The sequence below is a fragment of the Narcine bancroftii genome, chromosome 8 (genome assembly GCF_036971445.1).
Source record: "Narcine bancroftii isolate sNarBan1 chromosome 8, sNarBan1.hap1, whole genome shotgun sequence".
Taxonomy (NCBI): Eukaryota; Metazoa; Chordata; class Chondrichthyes; order Torpediniformes; family Narcinidae; genus Narcine; species Narcine bancroftii.
The window spans coordinates 108,420,768-108,432,928 of record NC_091476.1 but is presented as its reverse complement, the minus strand read 5'-3'; the positions used below and the strand labels follow the sequence as shown (position 1 = coordinate 108,432,928).

General features: G+C 41.6%; 1 protein-coding gene across 6 annotated transcripts in view; it reads right to left on the bottom strand.

The window, feature by feature from the left end:
• Window positions 1–2,454: 2,454 nt before the first annotated feature.
• The window catches only part of LOC138741154 (transmembrane protease serine 4-like), a 55,035-nt gene continuing 45,328 nt past the window's right edge, over window positions 2,455–12,161 (bottom strand). For all 6 annotated transcript variants that reach the window (XM_069894789.1, XM_069894787.1, XM_069894791.1 and 3 more), the window contains 5 exons: window positions 11,653–11,822; window positions 10,385–10,477; window positions 8,575–8,717; window positions 6,735–6,884; window positions 2,455–4,265 (listed from right to left, as the gene is read on the bottom strand). In XM_069894789.1, coding sequence (XP_069750890.1) covers window positions 4,260–4,265; window positions 6,735–6,884; window positions 8,575–8,717; window positions 10,385–10,477; window positions 11,653–11,822 — 562 coding nt within the window. In that variant the 3' untranslated portion in view covers window positions 2,455–4,259. The remainder of the gene's footprint in view (window positions 4,266–6,734; window positions 6,885–8,574; window positions 8,718–10,384; window positions 10,478–11,652; window positions 11,823–12,161) is intronic.

The window sequence follows — 12,161 nt, the reverse complement described above, 5'->3', positions numbered from 1 at the left end:
TCTGTTAGATATATATATATATATATATATTAGATGCTTCCTGAAGAGCCATCTGTATTTTAGCCAAGTTATTAATGGAATTTAAGTGATGTGGTTACAAAGAGTAGACGGTCAACAGGATACTATTACACTGGATTACCTACTCCTCAGTGTGATACACTTAGCTAATGTTGAGTTGCAATTTGCCAAAGATCTCAGGCATTACAAAGAAAAAGCCAAGAGTCTTTGCAATATCCACAGCACCTGTATCCAGCAACCTTGAAGGAACTTGCCTTCCCATCTTGCCCTTCCTTGCCAAGTTGCCAGAGGAGACCAGCCCTGGGGCTCCTACAGATCACTCCAGCACATCCTTCAGAAGAGCCAGGTAGAGTATTGTCTGCATCATTGGCCCAGAAGCTGGGGGTCCTTCCCAGTGCAGAACAGCCTGCAAGTGGGAGAGTAGCACTGCAACATCCCTCACCCTGTGCTCTTCACATTCCAGGTAGAAGGCAATGAAAGAGAGAAGTCTAGATCCTAGAATCCAAAGCAAAAAACTGTTGGAGGATCTTAGTGGGTTAGGACAGTATGTTGAAACCCTGCTTCAGGACTAAAAGAGGTAGTTTAAAGGGAGGAGGGGTGCCTCCCACATTCACTAAACCTTCCCTCTTTAACGTGGTCTATTCTACTCTGCTTTCTCAATCCTGAAGCACTGTTTCAACCCCAAATGTCCATTTTCCTCCATGCAAATTTGACCAGCTGAATGTTTTTTTGCACTAGAAAATTTTAATTCATTTTGTATTTCTTCTGGAGCTATCTGTTGGAATTGTCATGGTTAAGGTTCATCATCAGTATGAGGTCCATCCCTTACCTCAAGGTCAGGGGGGGAGGGGTCAAGGATGGCTGCTGCTAATCAGAGGGGGTTCACCTGCAAAGTGAATTCAAAATGATGAATCAATGATATTTCTGAGTTAGCGTTTAAATAATATCAAGGGGGGTAGGGGGGGGGTGTAGTCCGAGATCACAGTCCTTGAATAGGATCATCACTGCTGCTCACTTCAGCACTTCACTGACATCTGCAATACCCCGGGCAACATCCCAGCCCTGGCTCTTCTGCCCCACCCTACTTCCATTCAACTCCTGTGCCTCGTAGGTAGCTGGGTGCACGTTCCAATCTGGCAACTGCTACGCTGTAGGAAGGAATGGTTTAACATGATCAAGGTAGCAGCAGGTGCTGTGATTCTCAAACTCTTATGAAGTATGCATTTCCTTTTTTTTGATTTAGATGCCAAATACAAACTATGCATGTATTGCTAATGTATAAAGGATTGACATTCTAGATTGAATTTAATTTTGTATGCTGGTAATAGATCTATTTTATACTGAAAACAAAATCAGTCACAAATTAAAAAGATTTCAATCTACCCTTTGTATTTGAACTATTCTTTTCAGCCAATTCAACCGGAACATCTGCTGAATTTGGCTAATCAATTGGAGTTGTAAGGATTGGGTACAAGTAAAAGTGGTCTTCAAATGCTCTCCATTAACCATACAAAAACCTGAGCAAGTTGAACAGGATTGATAAAGAATGAATGATTATCCTGGCTCAGGGATTGCAGTTTCAAGGAGGCAATAATATTAACGATTGAAATGGAGAAAATGTAAAGAATGAGGTTCTCTACCTTGGAGGCTCAGTTATTAATTACTTTCAAAACAGAGGTTAAGAGATTTTGAACATTGAAGGAAATGAGAGCTATGAAAACAGTAAGAATATGGAGTTGGAATAGAGGATCTACAGAACAGGAGAGGAACAAATTGGTCTGCTATATGCAGTTGTCCTTTGAGGAATTCAAAGGTCATGGGCCTTTCAGGTTATTATTCAAAATCTCACAAACTTTTTGAAATGTGGTATATGGCAATCCATCTGCATTACACAGTCTAGATTTTGCTTTCAACTTTCCCATTCAGACAAGCACACGACAAAATAAACCAAGGCTAAATTTTAAACAGACAGCACAGCAACAGGCCCTTCCCACCCATGAGCCCATGACACCCAAATAACCTACATCCCATAACTTTTTTTCTTGAAGGGTGGGAGGAAACTGGAGCACCCAGAGGAAGCCCATGTAGACACAGGGAGAACGAACAAACTCTTTACAGACTGTGCCAGGATGCTGGCATTGTAACAATATTGCACTAACTATTAAGCAAACAATGCTCCTCATTATTCATAATCTTTTTAGAGTTTCTTTATTCCCAGCAGCAAACTCCAAGCATTGGGTCACTTTTTTCTCCATAGCGTTTGAAGAATTTTGTGAGGCTTTAGAGTTCCACTTTGGGCCGTTCCTTGCTTTGTGGCTAAGCAACCAATTAAGGGCAATTTCATTTGTCCCCCACCCCTGCAATTCTTGGAAGCTTCTTTACACTGACATTTGAAAAGCTCCTGTCTTCAAAGTATTGTACACACGTGGACAGATCTTTAAAAAGGGATCACTTTATTTAAAAGCAAATCAAAAATAATAACATTCAGACCTAGAAGTCATCACAAGCTTTCAAGATCAAAATGGAAGTCATTCATAGCCAACATGGGAAAAGATCCAGATGGATCATATTGGCCTTTAACCATTGTCATTACAACATGGCAATGGAGGAGTGGTGAAAATAAAAGATAGACAAGCACAAAAACCTGACTGAATTGGAGGTTACCTTTCCATGAGTAATCTTTGGGCACCAGTTACATCAAACAAAAATGAGTACTTTTAATGTTATGAATACAGATTACACTTTGTACTCAATGAAAGGGTACTTCTAGTCCACCACTAGCTTAAAGATGGGCAAACCCAGATAGGGTACTTGGCAATGATGCAAGCTTTCCACCATGTTTCACTGGAAATCTTGCCATGTACTTTCAGTCTAATTGAAGGGCACTGCAATTCCTTGTGGCCCAAATTCCTTCCCCGACTCCCACTGCCCTGGCAGATGTTAGCTCCCATTACAGATTGGAGAAGAAATTAGGGAGCTGGCTGATAAATGGGAGCAAGCACCGCACCAGATGGTGCCTTCACACTGAGCCTAGACATTGCATTTCCCACATTGTTTCCTGTGCAATTTAATCAAATCTCCATGAAGGACCAAATTCCTTTCAAACAAATGCCTTTACAAAATAAAAGTTTCACTTAAAAAAATAATGCTGAAAGCAGACTAAAAATTCATCAAATTTCAACAATACAGATTCGAAAGACAAAATAGGCATGAAGACATTAAAACAGGGTTGAACTGCACCCCAGGGATACGATTTGTCAGGTTAAGATTTGCTACTTAATCTAACTGAAGATGGCTCCTTTCTACACTGGGATAAAATCCAACGGTTGTACATGTAATCATTCTGAGCAGGCTTGGTTTCATTTCTAAGAAAAAAATCCACAGCCCAAAACTAAATGTCACAGTGACAAACATTCATCTTTTGGTTGGGTTCATCTTGAGGAGTTGAATCTTGCATTCTAATTCCAAAAATCTGCATCATTTCCTGTGCAGAATAAAATTTATCTTGGTTTTGATAAATAAGGGCTTTAAAATCAAAACTGGAAGCATAAAACAAGATTACATTTCTGAGCAACAACAAAGCTCAAGTACAATATGCAGTTTTTTTTTAATTCAGACACAAAATAATTCTTTTACTTCTAGTAGTGAGGTTGGCTCCAGGATTCAATGGATTGTTATCTTCACTGATCTGTTCAGTACATCAATAAGTCTGAACTCCCAAAATTGGATTTATTGATTGGCAACCATGAAATTATCTGTTCAAAAACCTTGAAATTTCATTGAATATTTATAATTAAAGTGCCAAATAAACAAAAGCAGTAATCTAGCTATCTTTGAATATTTTTGATGTAATAAGTTGGTGTCAAATAATTCAAGATTTATTTTGGAATCATTTTCTGACTTGAAAAGATTGACTTTTGCCACACTAGCATTGGCAGAAGTTAAACACCTCCAATATAATTTTATTTGTAAATATTGATACAAAAAGGTGTACTGTGGGATTGACAAAGTTCACTCAATCTTTAAAAATATTTTGGCCTTTGTCTTGCTTGATGTGACCTTTCAACTGGCTAGTGAGTCAGCTGGGGTTGTCCTTGCATTCTGTCAATCCAGACACATCACACTGTAATTCATGCAAGATCAGGTCAAATTGGAGAGCCCATGATAGACTAACACAAGAGTTACATTCTCCCAGAGATCAAAGCCCAGGACATGTGGATTGTTCCCAAAGCCTTTCATCTTCATACCTGTGAGAAAAAAATTAGAAAAATTTCACATAATGACAGGAGAGACATGACAACAGAAAACATTTAGGTTTATTTTCTCCCAGAGAGGAAAGCCATTGATAAGATCAAGGGAATGGTTCAATGGGAGGCTTAGTGGTGTGGTAGGTCAAGCAGCATTCTCAGATCCAGCCACTCCAGTACAATACCAACCCTCAGGGCTATCAGTATGCCGATGGTACAATAATGCCTGCACGGGTTTCGTTTCGGTGTTCAAATTTCCTCTTGCATCCCACAGGTTGCTAGGCCAATTTGCCACTAAACTGTCCCAGGTGATTTGGTGAGTAGTGAAATCAAGGAAGTGTGGATGGAATTGCGGAGAGAATTAAGTGGGTTCAGTGTAGGGTTAAAAGTAATTGGCTGCTTAATGTTGCGCCTGGACAGTGGGCAGGTCTTGCTTCTATGCTGTGATGATGAATACACAAATGAGTAGAAATAATGTGCATAGATAGCTTAAGGGGAAAACTAGTCAAATTCATGAGCAAGTGTAGAAAATGTACATTTCTTGGGTGGGATAAAGAATGCATTGGGAGACGTAGAACAGCAGTTAGGCTAAATGTAAAGCATTGCTTCACATGTGAAATCCAAGCCCCTTTCCCAGCAAGTACACAAAACAATACCACTCATGATACACATCTTAAGTGAGAAAAAGACCCAAATGTGATTAGATACTATAGGGAAAAAAATAAAAACAAGAACCACTACTTCACCCCCCCCCCCACCCCATCCAGTCATCCAATAAAATATATTTGAATATCAAATTTAACATTGTAAAATGTCCCAAGAATCATCAAAATAAATTGAGCTGGATAGAAAAACTAAGGAGATTTAAGGTGAAACCTTCAACCAGGAGCAAGAGGCTGATAGCCAAAGGATTAGGACATTGCAGTTGAAGCAATGGCTTGCAAGGAGGTGGAACTGGAGGAACACAGGGGCTGCAGGAGTTTCAAGAATTGCCAAGGACGGGGAGCAAAGCCACCAAGAAGACACATTTGATATTTAAGGCAAGTCACTTCTAAAAATGATTGGTTCCTTGTAGTTGTCATCCTGAGGAATTCTCAAATAACAGTGCAGTCACAGCATTGAAGGCCATTTAGCCTATTGAGTGCATCCTTTATCACAGCCTCTCATTTAACACTTCAATATACTATTGGAATTACTTATGCTTTTCACTAGCTGATCTAGTCAAGGGCAACTAGAATCCAGGAAGTGACATTAAGCTCATTCTTGAAACAGTACCTCTGCTCATGAACCAAGAATGCAAGCTCCCATTCTTTGAATTAGAATTCTACAGTTTCTCTGTTTAATGTATAGAAGCCTAATAGCTTGAATATGTAGGAGATTGTCTGATCTCAGAAGCTAAGAAGGTACAGGCCTGGTCAGTACTTGGAGGGGAGACGACCTAGGAACATCAGGTGCTGTAGGTTTCTGAGGGGTGCTGGACAAAGTGGTAACTCTGTCTGCCTTATGGAAGGCAAAAGTCAAAGAATTTTATGTTACATTCTGAATGTAGTATTATGTGACCTTTCTCTGATGTTCCATTGACCCAATTTATTATTCTGGCCTCAACTCTATCCCCAATATCCATTATTTGAGATAAAATGCTCAATTGGACCTCTAATCTTCTAATGTAACTTATTCTTGGGCCTTGTTAATTTATGTGGACATTCCCCTGTTCTATGAAAGCAGCATTTTGACCTTTTGGAACAGCTTCCCAGAACCATCAAGTCAGGTTGCTTGGCATAGTTGCAGTTCTATGCTGGCTTCACCAGCATGACTTGCTCAAACTGCACAACTTGCATAGAAAAGCCAGTGATCAAAGCTACAATACCCTATTGCCCACATCTCGTGGGCAAAATCAGTTCGCTCATCCTTGCAAATTCCAGTTGAGCAACTCCCTGCATTTGATGATTTTCCAATTTTGATACTGGACGCCAGGTGGCAGGAGAGAACTACGTGTATGTTGACTATAAAGCAAGAGTGATCCTTCCTGTCTTTTGTGACCACCTACCACCCTCTGTGGGAGAAGGTAATAGGGCTTAAATTCAAAAGGTGAAAGGAGAAAAAAAGAGGGGACACATGTATCTGCAGATGCTGGAAACTGGAGCAAAACAATCTGCTAAAGGAACTTGGTAGGTTCAAGCAGCATTAATGGGAGAAAAAGAATGGTCAACATCTCAGACCAGAGCCCTTCATTAAGACTGGGTACATAGGGTGATAGCTATTAAAGCACCAGAAGGGAGAAAGGGGAGTCAAGGAGATTTGGGCTAAAAAGGGGGCAGTTGGTGGAAGAAGGGGAGAAGTGATGGGAGGAGCAGCAAAGATTGGGTAGGAATAGAGGATGAAAGGGATAAGAAGAAATTGCTCTGAAGGATAGCTGGAAGGAGAGCCCATGGGCAGAGGATAGAGAAGACTCAGCACCATCATACTTACATTCATGGCATTGTAGACCCAGTCAAGTAGTAAATTCACATTGGTGTACACACCAGGTCGACCTACCCGGGCACAGCCTGTACCCCAACTCACAATGCCAATTAGTTGCCAATATTGATAATGATAAACCAATGGACCCCCGCTGTCCCCCTGAAAAGACAGGAAATTCAGCAGGTTAACTGACAAAAGCATGCCATTGCGACCTCTGTGTACAATCATGAACTAAGGACCCAAAGCGAAGGAGGTCATTCAGTCTCCGAGCAATCACCGCTAGATCGATCTGTCAATACTCACCTGAAAATCTCAATATCTTGCCCAATTACATTCGCGCTGTCTGAAATATTCAGATCTCCCTGCCCTGACCGACTTTCATAAACTTCCAACCTCCCCAGTGCCCTCTGTCCAACCACTCAAACACAAGCTCAAAGTTAAGATGGATACTAAACATCCCCCTCTTCTTTTCCAGCTTTTTTCCATTCCGTGCTCTGCTTGTGCAATTCACATTCATCAGTGGACTGAAGGGCCTGCCCTGTGCTACAAGGTTCCTTGATACAGCGAGTCTTGGAGACTATACAGTCATCTGGAGTAAACAAAAGCACAAAGAGAAACTCAACGGGTTAAGCAACGTTCAGAGAAATTAAAAAGCAGAATTTAAAAAGTGGAGTTGGGGGAGGAAGAGGCTAATAGGCAATAGGTGGAGATAGTTGAGGAGAAAAGAGAGGACGAAGATAGCTCTGATAAGAGAAGGAAATGAAGAGGGTGGGGAGCTGGAGGAAGAAAGGGAGAGGGATGAGGGATTAAAAACTGGGGAGAGGTTAACAAAGTGGAGAAGTGGCCTTAACTCGTCTCGTGTACTGCCATGTCAATTTGGCAAGGGGTGTTGAATTAAAGTGGTTAGCTACTTGAAGGGCCTTGCTGTTGCAGCAGACAGAGCAAAGGTTGTCCACAGAATATTACAGTCTGCATCCAGTTTCCCCAAAGTGGAGAAGGCCACATCAGGAGCATCAGATGCAGTAGGTGACCCCTGAAGATTCATGTGAAGTGTTGCTTTACTTGGTAGAATGGTTGGAGCCCTGAATGGTGGTGAGGGAGGAGGTACAAGTATAGCTCTTCTTGTGGTCACAGGGACCAAGGGGGGAATTAGTGGCAAGGGATGTTTGGATGCAGGCATCACAGAGAGAGCAATCCTTAAGGAATGTGGAAAGAGAAAAGTCTACCTTGTGGGAGGATCCCATTGTAGATGGTGGAAATTGTAGAGAATTATATGTTGGATGTGGAGGCTTTTGGGGTTGTGGGGGTGGGGGTGGGGAAAGGGCCAAGGAAGATGTGTAGGGAATGGAGATGTTGGTGAGGGTTGTTAAATGGCAGTAGAGAGGAAGTCACATTATCTGAACAATGAGGACATCTGAGATGTCCAGGAATGGAAGGCCTGATCCTGGGAAATGTGGTGGAGACCAAAGAATTGAGAGAATGGAATAGAATTGTCAGAAGGGATGCAGTCAACTGTGGCAAGGTCTTATCTCTTGCTTTTTAGATATTAATCGTCGTAAAAATGCTCATACAGGAAAAGTAACAAAGATGGAGGTCTCCAAAAGAGTCTTATCTCAGATTTAAATGGGTATCCTCTTTTCTAAACTCCCATGAGGAAAAAAACTCACTACATTCTCAAGACCCTTTACATCTTGTTAATTGAGTCCCCGGATTTTCCCAAATCCAGCGGTTGCAAGTCTAAGACGTACAATTTTGCCTCACAAGATAACCCATCCATTCCAAACAGTATTCTAAAACTTCAGAACTTCAAATGCATGACATAATCACCCATTAACATCTTGCACTATACCTGGCATGCATCCACTTTCCCAGTGAGATAGCCAGCACACAGCATGTTTGCTGTGATCCTCCCAGCATAATACTCCCTCCGATTACAAACATCTTGCTCAATTATTGTCACTTTGGCCTGCTGTAAAATAGGCGACACTTGACCTAGGTATTTACAGAAAAACAAATAGGTTAGAACACCTTGTCTGCACAACAGAAGATACTGTGTTGTCAGAGCTGCCTTTTTGAATTAGATGGTAAAATGTAATCTCTCCTTCAAAGAGCTAGGATATTGGCCCTGGTCCAACACAACTAAGGCAGATCATCTGTTCCTGCGCCACAATGCTGCTTATACATTGTGCAGAGAATAAAGTAGGTGCCACAAGTTATCCACATTACAACATTGGCTATACAGGGGTACTACAAAATTACCTCATTACTTATCAAGAACATTTGAATACTGCAAAGGAACTATAGAAATGCAAAATTTTAATCCATACACCTTCTCCAGGTGTGACTTGGTCCTGACCCACTAGGAGTAGTTCTGAGTCTACCCAGATGTAATGGGTGTTTAACAATTGCTGCCTCCAGCTCAGGGAAAAAAAATAGGCCATTTCATGTCATGCCTCCACCTGGAGGCCGGTTACAAGAGCGGAAAGAGCTAAAACTTAAAACTTACCTTTCAGATAGCAGCCCTAAAAGGCTGCTCAGGTGTCCCATTCATATCGAGAAGCAGCTCATAGCCCCCTCCGGAGCGGATGGAGGCAGGGCAACTGGTGCTATAGCGCCACCCATCATAAATACGCAGCAGAGCAATGGCTGTCTTCCCTACCCATAATCCCCACCCAGCTGGAACCTCGGTGGTTCGCCAGCTGCATGGGGGATTATGGGTAGGAAGATGAGCATTGCTTTGCTGCGTTTTGAGCCACAGAGAGCAGTTCTGAAGGGGCCCGGTCAGGCTGTCACAGCCTGCACCCACCACCCCTGCCTTGAGGGGATCATGGAGGGAGAGGAGTGAGTGGGGAGATGGGTCACAGACTGACAACATTATCAGCCCACCCCTAACCAGCTGCTTGCATGTCAGTACATTCAGGTCAGGAGGAGGAATACAGCACTCTATTGATTATCCTTCCCCAAGAAGGGTTGGAATCGGCACCTCAGAGGCAGCCATGGCGCATTCAGAAAGGTACATCTTTATCCAGAATTTATTGAAGCAAGTTGGCTTAAAAAGGTCTACTTTTTTTTTTAAATCACCTCACTAACTATCAAGTTTTAAATTAGAAAACAAGGAATATCTAGATGTTATAGGGGATATTTAAATATTTTGTATCAATAACAGCCAATCAGCCCATTCAGTATGGGACAGATCAGAGGAATTCCATCCTTCCTTGACTGTCATTGCTGTAGTCTATCATCCATCACAGGCCCATGTTCTTCATCTAATTCTCCCACCAACCACATACACTTGGGCATTTACAATGGCCAATCAACATGTACTACTTCGGGATGTGTGAGGAAACCTATGCAGTCTCAAGAAGAACATGCAAACTTCACACAGGAGGTCAGAATTGAACCCAAGTCACTGGAGTGGAGGCTACCTTCTGCATCACTGAACCTCTATACTGACCAGTGTTATCCAAGAGCCCCTCTCAATCAGGAGTTTTTTTTTGTTTTAAAAAACTAGTGCCATCATAACAGATCAAAAAGCTTGCTGGTACAACTTTGCTCTGAGAAAATCAGCCAGATGGCGAGAGGAATGGGGATAATATAACCATGCACATAAGGTACTTTCACCACTGCCTCAAGGCCACCAGTAATCCAGATATAATTACCAAATTCCTTCCTGTAGCCCCAGCCAGTAACCCATGCCTTTTTCTTTTGAATCTGCATGCTATAGTTGGGTAGACACACTGGACGGATGACATCTGGAGGAAGAAATTGCAGTGTTATATTAGGCCTACCTCAGATAGAGTAAACATTATTTTATAACCAACAACATTGAAGGTGCCAGTTTGAAAATATGGATCTCCTGGGCAAATTAAACAAAACTTTCACTCAGTTCCTTTTTCCATGCATCACATTAGAATGTTTCAAGTGTCCCATTTCTTACAATAATTTTTGTTATTCCAAAAATAAACATTCCTCAAAATAAGAGGGAATAGTGAAAAGTTTTTCACACTGAGTGTCATATGTACATTTTTACATAGTTTACTATGTGGTATCATTACCACAGTTGAGGCCCCATGCAGTTATTCCCCACTCCACTATTTGAGGGGCTTCCCCAACTATCTTGGCCCTAAAATGCCCAGTTGCAGAAAAAATACGAGACGCCATAGTCCTTCCCCACAAAGCCCTCACAATGACTGTGGCAACCCTCAGTGAGTCCCTCAGAATCTGCACCTGTAGTTTGGAACGTGCCAGTCTGCAGCATTTATTGACATCTCAATGTACTTGAAGAGCAACAAGTTTCAGGCAGACCAAGAAATGTATTTCACCAAGTTGATGATCTTCCACCACAGAGAAATACCAGTGAAGGAAACTTGCCAACAGGCATGTTCCAAGATGCACCCAATACTGTCCATCTCTGCTTGCTTTTTAATGATAAAAAAAGTAGAGTTATTGAGCCTTCCATGATCTGTTGCATTCTCCGCCAGGTGGAGGGACAGAAGTCCTGTATTTAAAAGTGGGACCTCTTGGTTAGGGAAACAGTGACTTGAGAGAAGACTTAGCCACATATCCAACAAGGAAACATCCCTTTGGGCCAATTCACCCACACCTGCGAAGACATGTCTAATAATTAGTGTATGAATTTATGCAAACTTGCCCATCAAATGTGGATAAGATTAAACTGAAATCCCAAGGCAGGAATTGTTTCAACTGGCATATTACATAAATAGGAATTGGTACCTCTATTCCACAGAACATAGGTTGTTACTCTGGCTAGAAACCAATCCCAAACTTGATCAATAATGAGCAGCAGGATAAACATTGTGGAAAGTTGTACTGAAAATTGACTGGAAATGGGGAAGTTCCTGTTTGACTCAAGATTTGACTGTGCATTTGTTAATATTGTCCATTGTCAAACCAGATCATTTCTCACCTGTGTAGGGCAAGGATGCTCGCAATTTTACCAGTGCAATATCATAGTTGCTGGTTATCTGATCATAGTCCCCATTGGTGATGATTTTACCAACAGAAAATGTGTTTCCTCCAGAGAAGAGCTCACCACTTCCGGCAAACACTTTCCAGTTTGCAATCTGATGATATTCCCTGAAATAAACAACTCTCGTCAACAAATTATTCCAAAACAGTACTTTTGGCACCAGCTCTTTGGCGAATTGAAGGGTTTTGTTTTACATCTAAACAGTAGAATGAGCTTTAGCTGTGCCTTCTCATGGAGTGCTTGATAAAGCAATTAGAGGAAGTTTTTAATCAAGTCAGACAGGAAAGAAACAAGCCTTTCAGCCCATGTCTATGCCAGCCATTAAATAACCCTCCATACTATGCCCATCCCAGCATTTGTCCAGGACTTTGTGACATTTTAAGTTCTCTCATACACATTTATTATGAGAGTATTAATCAGCCCTTCAGTTTTCATGCAAACCTCTG